General features: G+C 44.0%; 1 protein-coding gene across 4 annotated transcripts in view; it reads right to left on the reverse strand.

The window, feature by feature from the left end:
- Positions 1-13256, reverse strand: part of PTPN14 (protein tyrosine phosphatase non-receptor type 14) — a 175823-nt gene that overhangs the window by 51279 nt on the left and 111288 nt on the right. For all 4 annotated transcript variants that reach the window (XM_027610470.2, XM_027610468.2, XM_027610469.2 and 1 more), the window contains 2 exons: positions 6007-6104; positions 3271-3338 (listed from right to left, as the gene is read on the reverse strand). In XM_027610470.2, coding sequence (XP_027466271.1) covers positions 3271-3338; positions 6007-6104 — 166 coding nt within the window. The remainder of the gene's footprint in view (positions 1-3270; positions 3339-6006; positions 6105-13256) is intronic.

A 13256-nucleotide genomic window follows, 5' to 3' on the forward strand; every position in this document is an offset into this window, starting at 1 on the left:
ACTAATAAACACTTACTGAGAATTTACCATGTGCCCAGTTATGTCACATGCACCCTCTCCTTTCGCCCCCACAACTGGAGTAGGCTTGCTATCCCCATTTTTAGATGAAGAAATGGACACTTCGGTTAAATAATTAATTAAATTTTAAAATAAATGGAATTAAATAATGGTCCGAGTTTACAAAGCTGTTAAGTGGCACCACCAGGACATGGGCACAGAATGCTTGGCTCCTGGAGCCTGAACCACCTGACCACAGGCCCCAGCGTATCCAGGCTGTGACATGGGATGGAATGACACGACAGAAGCCTACGAACATTCATGGTTCAGATACACAAGCTGACATTAGTGCCATCCAACAGGACTTTCTGCAATGAGGGAAATGTTCTAGATCTGAGCTCTCCAGTACAGTAGCCACTAGCCACACGTGGCTACTGAGCGTTTTTTAAATGTAGCTAATGCAACTGAGGAACTGAATTTTTAATTTTAACTTTAATTAACTTAAATTTGAATATAAATAGCCACCTGTCAATGTAAGTAGCTACTGTCCCGAAGAGGGAAGCTGTATTTTTATTTTTTAAGACTTATTTGAGAGAGAGAGCAAGAAAGTGGGGAGATGGGCAAAGGGAGAGGGGGACACTCCCCAAGCAGACTCCCTGCTGAGTGGGGCTTGATTCCAAGACTCCAAGATCATGACCTGAACCGAAAGCAAGAGTTGGCCGCCCAACCGACTGAGCCACCCAGGCACCCCCTGAAGAGGAAAGTTTTACATCCAAGAATAACACATCCACATTTGTCTGTCCATAGTGAGATTTAACTAGGTCTATGCTGTTCAAGCATCTGATTTGCTCAGAGCCGGGAGGAGACAGTCTTATTCTGAAAAAGGTATGACATACAAAATAACTCCTTCCAGGCTTCACAGATAGCACTTGGACCTGTCAAAGCATTTTAACATCTACAAACCCATAAAAACTGTAAGTGGCACCCAAGCCAGGACTCTGTCTAAAGGCTATGTGATTAAGACCTTTAAAGAGAGAAGGGGCGGGGGGAAAAGTGGAAAATTATCAACCCAATTCATTGCCTCCACTGACAGAAAAATGCACTCTTTCTAAAATTCTAAGGTATGAGCTTCACTTTCCCCCCACCAAGCACACCAGGAAACCTCCCAATGCTTGAGGTGAGCCTCCGAGACCATCTGATTCAAGCCTGTTGGCACCAAATCCTATGAAGAACTTCTCTGCTAAATAACATGCTAATCTCTTTGAATGCAGGTTGATTTGCTGGGTAGAATTAACAAGGCATGAAAAACAACAGGCCAATCAGATAATACTGCTGTTTTCTTGGAGGGAAGCAGAATAAGGATAGAGTTATTCATGAAAAACATAGAGATCTTATGGTATTTCCCTAACCAATAAGAATGAGGTAAGTCTGCAGCCATTTAAGTTCATCGAACACACCGACAGGGAATAATAACTGCGGCTTTACTTATCCTAGGCTTTCACAACTTGAACCTTTGTCACCACTGGCCGACTGGATGCCAAGTTCTGCCCATTTTATTTCCAAAATATCTCTTGCATTGCTTTCTTGTTTTTACTGTCTCTCATAACACCTAAATTATCTCCTTGCCAAGAGCACCAGGCAGATTCTCATCTGACCTGCCTTCCCAAATGGTCTTATTGCTCTAATCCAGTGGTCCTCAAAGTGTGGGGTCTGCAAATCCACTGACAGAGCCCAGGTGTTCTCAGTCTTGAGATGTTTCATCTTATCTGCTGCCACCCCTCTGCCACTCCTGAGCGAAGTCAGACTCACCATCGACTCTTTCGTGAACACTCATGCCACCCCGCCCTTTCTCTCTCCATCTAGATCATTCCTTGCTCCCCACCTGTCTGTCTGCTGCAATCCTGCCCACCCTTTGAGCTGCAACTCACACACCATTAGTCTTTAAACCTTCCCAAACCCCCCAAGCAGATGTAACCTCTCCCCACATAAAATCCTGACCGCACTTTATTACACTTGGCTTTGCATTCTGATTTTGCAAACTTCCTATTTACTCAACTACTCTGCTGCCTCCCTGAGAACAAGCACCGTTTCTTATATAACTTTATCCCCTGGGAGTTAGTTACCCAGGTTAGTGCTTTGGGCAAAACAGTTGATTTAAAAAAAAAAAAAAAAAAAAAAAAAGAGCGGTGAATGATTGGGATTTCTAAAATCAGAGCCAGGATGTTGGAGCGGGTATAGCTTTTCAAACGTTTTAATCCCTCCTCATAACTCTTCTCATTTACCCCAAAGCTACCAACACACACACACACACACACACACACACACTCTCTCTCTCTCTCTCTCTCTCTCCCCCCCCCCCCCCACCCCGCCTCCCCAGGGATTAAAACCTAGCCTCATTCCTAGTTTAACCCAAGATTGGACATTTGACTTCACTGACTCATTCAATGAATTTTTATGCAGGCAGACTACATGCCAGACAACAGTGACAAAACAGAGAGGGTCCCTGCTTAAGGACCAGAGAGCTGACATTCTGGCTGGCAACCAATCAATACTGATCACGTTTAGATACCGAAAGAACTTTGACGTATGTGCACATAAAGGGGATTTAGCAGGAAGCGGTTGATGGCTGGAGTCTATCATATGGGTTGTTAAAGAAAAGGAAGGCCTCGGGCGCCTGGGTGGCTCAGTTGGTTGAGCGACTGCCTTCGGCTCAGGTCATGATCCTGGAGTCCCGGGATCGAGTCCCGCATCGGGCTCCCTGCTCGGCGGGGAGTCTGCTTCTCCCTCTGACCCTCTTCCCTCTCGTGCTCTCTATCTCTCAATCTCTCTCTCTCAAATAAATAAATAACATCTTTAAAAAAAAAAAAAAAAAAAGGAAAGGAAGGCCTCTCTGAGGAGGTGATATTCGAATCAAGTCCTAGGAAGATGTGGGGCAGAGCACTGAAGGTAGAGGAATGCCAAGACGAAGGCTCTGGGATAGGAACAAGCTTGATGTGTTCAGAAAGGAAGGGCACCAGGGCTCTGGAGAGTAGTGGAGCTGGGGACTCGGGGTGTGTGTGTGTGTGTCAGGGGACAGGGAAGTGTCTTGAGGAGGTGGAAAGAGGCACGTTTACTTTTTCAGTGTTTTTACAAAATGTGTCGCTTCTTTACAAACGCATGGACTTGCCTCCCTAGGGAATGCATGTATGGAAAATCCTCTGAGATTTTCAAAGGTAAGAATTAAACATCCAAAGAAGGTAGAAAATTAATTAAGAAAAAGGAAATTACACTGACCATAGGAAACAGCACATATTCTCTGAGGAAATCTTGAGAATCAAACTGATGGAAGTCTCCAAAATCAGCTGAGAAGAAAAGAGAGGGGAGGGTTAGTATTTATTATGTGATATTAACGATGGAATAAAATAAGAGTAAAATTACCGCCACATTTATTATTCCCACTTCATCCTATTTCTGCACTAGTAAATGAAAACAGTGCCACAAGGCGTTTGATATCGTTACCACTTTTACTTAGCAATACTGTGAATATCGGCATGTGAGCGCTGTTACACAATTTTCTAGGGGGAAGAAAAAACGGAAATTTGAAAGTGATCCCTAAGCTATTTTAAAAATTTAAAACAAACCTATACTTATGTTTTTGTTAAATATGCATCAACACATATCTTAAGAATATCTGCCAAGGGGACTTTTTAACTCAAGGTTAATTAAGAGAACTGAAGAGCCTAGACCATCTGTATCTTTTCATATATTTGCAGCTGGAAATTCCCACTGTAAATCACCCTTGGCAAGCAACCTTGCAAATTTTTACACCTCCCAAACAAGTTCCCATATTGCAAGATGCCAGAAATTCTGTTTTGTCCTGTTTTCATTTCACGATGGTATATCTGAACACATGCAAAAAAATACAGTGAGTCCTTATCGTCAATGTCTTGCTTCTCACCCCACTTGCTCTCAAGAAGAAAAAAAAAAATCAAAACAGCATACAAATTTAATTTCATGTAAGAGATCTGGCATCTAACAGGAGACGTAGAATCCAGGAGTCCCCACAGAAGGCCAGTGAACAGACGTTGCTGAGACGACAAGGACGCACCTACTAAGTCATCACATAACGAACGATCGATTAATTAGGGCAGGCATTCAAGACAGCGGAGATCATGTGCTCGGCCTAATCTCCAGTTTACTCACCAGTCGTCATATTTTATCACAACTTATAACTCTGTGGCTGGGCCTTTCTAACCGCCCAATAAGGGTTCTCGAGAAAATTATTTTACAAATATTATAGCTGGGGGAGCTTCCCTCAGATTGAACGGCTAGCTTTAAGGACCCAGGGAAAAGAGAAGCCAGGCTAAGTTCACCAACTTCCTTCAGCCTGAGCGCTATCGTCAGGGTCTTCCACTATCCAGAATATGTAATAAACCCCATGGTTGAAGAGTGAGAGGGATAAACAGAGAGTAATAAGGGGAACAGAAGAGAAAGCTTTTTGGAAGGAGAAAGGACCAATTTGCAGATGAGGGACAGAGCGGATCTTCTCTCTCTTTTTCCTACTCAAGGTGTCTTCTCTGTTATTTTGATGATTTTTCTGTTCTATTAGTCGTTCTGGGCACTGTTCCTTCCCCTTCTAGTCTTTTAAGTGGACGGATACGATCCAACAATATATTTTGTGTATTTCCATCCATAAGGTAACAAGAGCAGCTAACTACAAGGAATCATACGTCCAACAAAAACTGCTAAACTGCTAATAGCCCAGGATGAAAGAATCAAAGGAAGCTGCCTCTTTAGACATTCCAGAACCCAAAAGGTTCAACTTCAGTTCAGAGTTTGGGATGGGAAGTTCAGTTCACAGCTTCTGCAACAACAGTCCACACGCAGCAAGGACTCGGTGGCTGGCATTCCATTTGGACAGGAACTGATTTTAAGGAAAAAGAATGACTGAAAGAGACGCGTGTTTCTTTTAAAAAATCACATTTTGATCTTTCCGATACTGACTAAAAGCAATTAAGCCACCACTCAATAAAGAGTCATGTATAAATCTATGTGAAAATCATGTAACATAGGTTAAATAAAAATATATGTAACAATTTAGAAAAATTAAAACAAATCTAAATAGGACAGACTGAAAGGTAAATATACTCCACTATGGGTTTGTTGCTTCATATTACAATCATGCATTTTATTTTATTTTCATTTTTTTAAGTAGGCTCCATGCTGAGTGTGGAGCCCAACAAAGGGCTCAAACTCACGACCCTGAGATCAAGATCTGAGCTAAGATCAGGAGTCAGATGCTTAACCCACTGAGCCACCCCGGCGCCCCTACAATTGTGCATTTTAAATTTCTCTCTTCAACTCTGTGAGAATAGGGGCACCTGGGTGGCTCAGTGGGTTAAGCGTCTGCCTTCGGCTCAGGTCATGATCTCAGGGTCCTGGGACTGAGCCTAGCATCTGGCTCCCTGCTCAAGCAGGGAGTCTGCTTTTCCCTCTCCCTCTGCCCCTCCCCTCCACTCATTCTCTCGCTCTCAATAAATTAAAAAAAAAAAAAGAAAAATCTTTTAAAAAAAAATGAAGTAACTGTGTGAGAATAAATTATACCACAATGTTTAAAGCTATCACACTTGAAAGTGATGGGAAAGTCAAAGAGTCATAACATGAAGCCACAAAATATGACCACAGTGGGCAGTGGAATAATTCTGAGAAAATGTTCCACAAACCCTGAATGTAGCTTTAATTAAAGGCAGGATGAAAGCTGCTATTTCTTCAAATAAAACTAAAATTATACAAGCATGAACAATTTGCAAACAGCTTTGGGAAAGCCACCAGCCTGCCACCAAAAAAAAAAAAAAAATCACGATTTCTGCTTCATTTTTTCTATTTCTGCATTTGTAATGTATCTTGGAATGAAAAGTGAGAGTTACTAAGGGATTATCTAAGTAAATTCAGTTTTTCCCTCTGAGAGGCCAACAACACCGCAGTCACAGAAAAACTGGGATTTCACATGGCGGCCATCGCGCTCCTTACCTTGCACAGCCAAGCCAGCCAGCCGGATCACCTGTTCCAACGTACACCGCAACCGCCCTTCAAGCACGTCTTTTTTGACTTGCAGGTAATACTGATATCTGGTCGTGGGAACAGAGGAACAAATAACCTTAAAAACACATACTTGGAATATGTTCCCACAAGATCAATGTCTCTGGATGTAAAACCCTGTGTACCCAGCAGGACACACAGGTGATGCCGATAAAGGTCAGCTCCATAAAAGATGGAAAGTGCCCTCTGCCTGTGTTTATCTTTGTTTGATGTGGCAGGTGCCACATCCCGTGCATTCTCAGTTTGAGAGCATTCTCAGGTTGAGAGCATTCTCATCAAATCATCTCATTGTAGGTCAGCAGGATGAAACAGTTGATAAGGACCAGTTCTTCATAACAGAGACCAGGAAGGAAAATGCTCTTCCACACCTGGACACCCATGGCAGCAGGGCTGCCAAACCGACATCCAACAGTGGTGTATTCCTACAACAATTCTGGAAACACGCCATTTTTTAAACTCAACAGTTTGGTGGGGTGGATCACAAACAGGCCAAATCATTTGGCCTTCTGCTAGTGGCTAGGACAAAGCTGTAGAGGCTCACCCTACAGGTCTGTGACTCACAAAAATCCAACCCAAAGTACATCCTCAACCCAGCAAAGTGCAGGTAAACAGTGTGTGCCCATGTGCAACATCTAGCCTCAGAGCAGACCGCTGTCCTCAGAAGCCAATAAAGCTGGACTCTGGGAATTACCTGAACATTTAGAAACCTCCTCACCCCAAACCTTTCTTCCTAGCACTCTCCTTTCCTTGACCATACTCTTAAAACACAGTCCCCTCTAGAACAGACTTATCCTGGCATCAATTCTTGGCAAATGCTAACAACCTTTCTGCTCTTGGTAACCATAACTCTCTACTTTTTCTAAACTTGGGACATGGCAATCCAGGGAGCTCAAGAGTGATCCAAAGCTCAACTCTTTTAGAGAGGGGCAATCAGCACTGAGAGCTAATTACTGTCGTCTCTACCTTGATATCATGGACATCATTACATGGCAATCCAATGCCTATCTGAGGGAAGGACTCAGGGTCTCTACCTCCTCCACAGAGTCTCTACTTCCTCTCTCCTCCTGGGTCGACTGGATGGGGGTACAGACAACCACGTCAGTCTCTGGTAGGAAAAATCTGTATTCCAATCAGAAGGACCAATGCAGAGTTATTAAAAAATTCGTTTTAGTAAAACTTAGTATATAATAGAAAAACAGCATGTTCTTTCTACTCCCACCCTACCTTCACCTAAAATTAGCCATAATCATCTTACAGGCTCTGCTACCGAATCAGTGATTGTACTTCCTGTCCACATCAATTGATTAAATCAAGCAATGTATATAATAAGTATCAGTGCTGATTTTCAGAGACAAGTCCCTGGTATGGGCAGAAAAGCTTTGTGCCCACTCCGTGCTCTGACATCAGCGGACACGGCTCCATTTCACCTAGTATTCTCTCCTTAGCTGGTGAGGCGCATCATGGATTCGAAGCCCTTACACAGAAGATCACGTGGCTAAAAGTCTTTTGCTGGTAATGAAGGAGCAGTGCTGCTGTCTCCCGAAAGTGCACAAATAAGGAGGCAATCCTAGGCAGGATACTTTCAAAAACCCTGTGAAATTGAAGGCGCTGCCTGGGGGGTAGGGGGGAGTTTTGGGCGATCATCTGCTGTGGAAGGAAAAGCGGAAGTCATAACCTGTCTCTTCATTAGTCACAGCAGAGAAGAGAGTAAATGAAAACATTCTGAAGCAATAATTGTGTATGAATTTAAAGAAACACCAAGAGTAGATCAAAATAGAGAAGACTAAAGAAATGTGGTTCGCTACAGTTAAAATATGCCTCATGTTATCTGCTGGTTTCCTTTTTTCACCTGTTCACTAAAGTCCCCAAGCTCAGGTGTATTCCAGCTCAACGTTTGCAAACGTTTAGCCCAAGGTGAGTTAACACTACAGAAGTGTGTAGTCCCACGCACTCCCGTAACACAGGCGCCTACTGTTTGCCTACTTTTCTCCCATTCCGAGGCGGAAAAGAGAGCAATCTGGGCACACGGTAAGTGTCAAGGCTCTCGGGTTCCATGGTTTTATCTGGAGCTCCAAGCGCTCCAACAGAAATGGCTTATGTTAGCGCCTCTGCTTCAAGGACTGTGCCCCCTGTCAATCACGAGCAAAGCTCAGCTTTTACAGCCTTACCTAAATAACAGATTTATGTCTAAAAGTATAATCTGATGCACACTACTAGTTCACCACCTGGGAGAGAGCTCAGGAAAACCTGAACTAGGAGGGAAAATATGGGCTTCGGAAGCCTACTTCCCTTTCCATGTAGCACAGCACGTTTCCTGTTTGTGTTCCCTCCCCTCAAGGTTTCTCCTCAGCAACGTCTGCCATGTTCTTTCCTTGTTCCCCAGCCTGGTTCTTGGTTTTCCGCTGTCACCTGTCTTGTGCCTCTGGGCCAGTTTTCAAGGAAATAGTAAAAGCTCCACTCATTCCTGTAAGGTCACTTTCCCTTCAGGAGACTGGGAACTGCCCAGGAGCCTTTTATGGAAGATCTTTTATGCTTCTAACCTAGCCGGTTCTTAGAGAGGAGAACACCTCCTTGTGGAAACTGAGGCAAGGGAGTCCTAAGTCAGCAAAAGATCTTTTAAGTGTCAAGAGTTCCTTGTGAAAGCAGATAGATCACTGAAGAGGAGCCACTTAGTCTGAAGACCATACTTCCGAAAGTAGGAGGAGAAGAAGAAAAGAATGATGAGGAAGTGTTACTTCATCTTATTACCAGAGGATCCTGTTGGGACTTTCTTCAGAAAAATTTTACAGGATATGAAAACCAAATAAAACAACCAAATAACAACAACAAAACCCCAGAATTTCAGGATAGGAAGGAATCTTAAGTTTACTGAAGAAAGGTACAAATGGAATTCTCAAAAAAGAAAAACAAACAAAACAAACCAGAACACCCAATTTCCCAAGGTAGGAAAAAGTGGTAAAGTTCACCTACTCCTCCTAATCTTACAACGTCGCATCTCTTCTATAATGCCATCCATTCCTTGCCATCTTGAGTGTTTTTTTTAAAAGATTTATTTAATTTAGAGAAAGGGGGAGGGGCGGGGGGGAGGGGGAGGGGGAGGGGGGAGAGAGAGAGAGAGAGAGAGAGAGAGAGAGAGAGAGAGAGAGAGAATCCTCAGACTCCCCACTGAGCTGAGAGCCTGTCACCCCACGACCCTGAGATCACCTGAGCCAAAATCAAGAGTCTGTTACTTAACCAACTGAGCCAGCCAGGCACCCCATCTTGAGCAGTTCTGACTTATTTTCTGCTCTCCAAGCCCAGGAGAAACATGGATATTCACACTTATTAAGCACTTCCTATATGCAGAAATTGGTTCGATGCTGAGGGACATCCTGGAGAGGTTTACAAGAGTCTCCGCCTTGCGGGGATGCTCATCGCTCTTGAACCACTGACGTCATGGTTCTCTCTCTAGTGTGCTATTAAGGGCTCAATTTTTAAGAACCAAAGAGTAAAGCATTTTAAAAGGTGTTACCCTAGCGTCATCTGCCATGGCTAGAGCCTTTGATCAGCTGATACCTCTGGGAATATAATCCACGGGATCCAGCAAAACAATAGGTACAGTTTTCTTATCTTGCTGATTCCAACTTCACCTACAGCTATCACTTCTGCAACACACGAGGGAGTTTTACAACAGAGCCACTCCGTTCGAGGCAACGGTGTGTCCGCATCCACTAGCAAGGAACACCAGGATTGCTCCTGGTCGTTCAGGTTAGACATAGGCTTGTACTGGGACACAAGACAGAGGAGCTGAAGAAAGCAAAGCTCTTTCCTGGCAGCCATCCAGACTACGGGAGAATTTGAACGGCATTAAATGATATGCTGCTATTACCATGTAAGACTGTGGAGATTAGGATGTGTGATCGCAGAAATGAGAATGAAACTGGACCACTTTGGAAACCGTTTGGGAGTGTTTCTGCTCAAAAGGCGCTTCTGTAAAGTATAATAATTCTATCCTCTATGAAGACTAAATTAGAGAATATAAGCTGAAATTCTATTTCTAGAATGTTTGGTTTTTGCTTATTTTTGATTAGAGATTCAGTTCTAACGGTGGTAAAAATACAACAGCGAATCCTATTTTGGAAACATGCAATTTCACGGAGGTATACTCCACCCTGTCATAGCTTTGGGTGGAGGGAGAAACACACACACACACACACACACACACACACACACACACACACACACACAATCAATCTTCATGCCAGGAAAGTAAGTATTTGCCAACTTTCCAAAGGGATCCTCTTTGAAAACCCAAGCTCACAAGGAAAACTTTTTAATATTTTTCATATCCAAAGACCTGTAAATAGTCCATCTGACTGCTGGGGTCCAATGAATGGTTTTAGGTTAGGATTCTGCTCTCCCTCTACCGACTGATGAATATAACTACGCTTGTTGAGGAAAGGTAAAATTTCTACTTTCAAAGTTTTTTGCTTTGTTTTGTTTTGTTTTTAATCCATAGAGATTAAAATTCAGGTTTCTCTAGGGGAAACAGAAAAGCTTCCTGATAGTCAGTGCTGTTAAATATTACAATTGGAAACTGACAGATAATATGAACCAGTCTTGGGAGGTCTTGTCTCATCTGTCTGGAACAGTTCCATCCAATCTCAAGAAAATAAGTGACTTTTCCATGTTCCTTCCTCCCCCTGAGATTCTGAAAAGGAAGTTTTAAAAAATGCCAAAAGGTCAAATCAATAGAGCATTCAGTACTTCTGACAGTCATATCAAAGAACTCTTTCAAAATTATACCCTGTAACATTATCCTCAACATTTATAGATGTACCGTTCAGATCTTCAATCTCTCTTTTCCATTTATATGTGGGGAATTTATCTAAGCACTTATGCAACTCGGCTCTATTTGCAGGTCTGTTACTACCTCTCAGATTGAGACATTCCATGTGGTGTTCTGAAAAGTATGGAGTGTACTACCACAGAACCACAAATAAGGCGAGAGGAACGCAGAGGCCGAGGACATGTTGCTTTTAAAGTATTTCTCCCACCCCTCCCACAAGTGAAATATTCATTCCAAGTCCAGTTCAGCAGAAGTGTCTCCAACAGAGAATAGCCACGAAAGTCTAAAAGCCTTAAGAGCTGATTTTGGTCATGGTGCCATGGTGCTTCTCAAGGGCTCCACGGTTCTCAGCATAAATCACAGGATGGTGGAGACAGGAGAGGGGGTGGTCATTAGGACTGTTCCAAATGTTTGCTCTCCGTGAAGCCTCCCCTCTGTCCTCCCCCTACCTGCCCACCAACCTCATCAACTCTGGAGTCAAGGGAATGGCATGCCACCCAGGAGCAGAAGCCTTCCAAGCCGTCTGTTTCCCTTTGCCCTGAGACCTGCAGCGTCCAAGTACGACTGCCCCTTGGTTGGCCTGAGCTCCCGGGAGGGAAGGCAGTGGACACAGTGGACACGGAAGGTGGGCAAGAAACAAGCCTCTATTTCTGAAGGCCACAGAGATCCGTGGGTCATATGTCGTCACGACATGATTTAGCCTAAGCTATCTGACAAGGGAAAGATTTCAAAATCCAAGTCCTACCCTTTTGTTTTTAGAGAAGGAAACTGTGTAGGAGGGAGAAGAATGACTTGCCCAAGGTCACACTGCTCTTGGAGGCAGGGCCCGATGGACCAGAGCCACATAGGCGGTGAGAGTGGGATCTGGTTCCAAGCCCTTGTGACCAAGCCATCGGTTCCACCGAAGTCCAAAAATAAAAACGAAAATAAAAATGACACTACCTGGTGGTTTTTAGGATCCTACTGCCTCTAAGGAAAGGCTTCGATCACCAAGCAGCCTTCCGCCCCATCCGACTGCGTGTGCCACCGCATACGAGGCAGACGCTGACATGAGGCGCTTTTCTGTCAAACATAGGGCAGGACAGTTGTAAGAGGACTCGGACCTGGGTTTTGGTCCCAGCTGCAGCCTCCGGGAAATTTCACTTTCCTCCTCCAGAGGTAGGCGGAGGGAAGGAAGACCAAGCTGTGTATTCTGATGACTCGTTAACAACCTTGTAAGACGCACAGAGGGGCAAAGTAGAATCGAGAGAGTGGGGTCTCTGACGGTAGGCTCCCACCTAGAAGGAGAGGTTCTAGCCAGAAGTGGGTACGAACGGCCCTTACGTGTATGTATTTCCGAAGGCAGATTTTTTTTTAAAAAAGCAGACTGTAGTTCATCCTTAAGTGTCACACACAGTCTTCACTGACTCTTGCGCTGAATCGAGGTACTTCTACGTTATGGATCATGAAGAAGGGATCTAGACTTCATTCTGTTGCTAGCTGACTTAATAAACCCCTGATGAGTGGCATGATGGGCACATATCACCCATGCATTACTCCTTTTACCCCCAGTGCCCAAGGAGATCGGAGAGAGAAATAAAATGCTTTCTCAGAGTTAAAAATAGGTTAGTGAAAGCATTCTGTAAGCTCTAACTATCGACCTGCCGTACCATTGTTATCAGGCAGCTCCGGTCTGCCTCCCCCTTCTCTACAGGTCAAGGTCAGTCAACCCAGCTTCTCTCTTCCCATGTGCCTGGTCAGTACAGATGTGACAAGTTAGAGAGAGGGGAGCATGTCAATACCATCCCTACATTCCTCAGTCTGCGAAGGCTCTACTCCAGTGGGAGGGCGAGAGAAAGATGGGTTGTTTGTTACTGTTATTATAAAGGAAAGGGTTTCCTCACTAGAAAGCTTCCTTCACAATCAGCCACATCAGAAGAATCTTGCTAGAATGTACTGGAACCTAGCTCTCCCAGGACAGTGCAGGATGTACCAAAGCACTACCATTGCTTTCTGGTTGACGTTATATGGGGCAAGTAAGAAATAAATGTACAAGTTTCTCTACTATGAAAGACAAGAGGGGATGGAGGACAGGCTGTCCTAGAATTCTGGGGTACAGAACAGCAAAGGAACATAATTTTAACGCTGAGATTGACAGAGATACCAGCAGGAGAGAAAGAGAACATTCCATCCATTCCAAAGGGTGTTCACCACTGTAAATCCAGATAATGGCCAGGGTGGCCCACCCTGTTCTCTGTCTGCCAGGACCAGATAAACAGGACACACGCAGGCCTGCAACCAGATAAACCTGAATGCCTCTGTCCCTCTATCCTCAAAACCCCTGAGAAGATTTCAGTTGATGATTATTCGAGTA

The sequence above is a fragment of the Zalophus californianus genome, chromosome 10 (assembly GCF_009762305.2).
Source record: "Zalophus californianus isolate mZalCal1 chromosome 10, mZalCal1.pri.v2, whole genome shotgun sequence".
Classification (NCBI taxonomy): Eukaryota; Metazoa; Chordata; class Mammalia; order Carnivora; family Otariidae; genus Zalophus; species Zalophus californianus.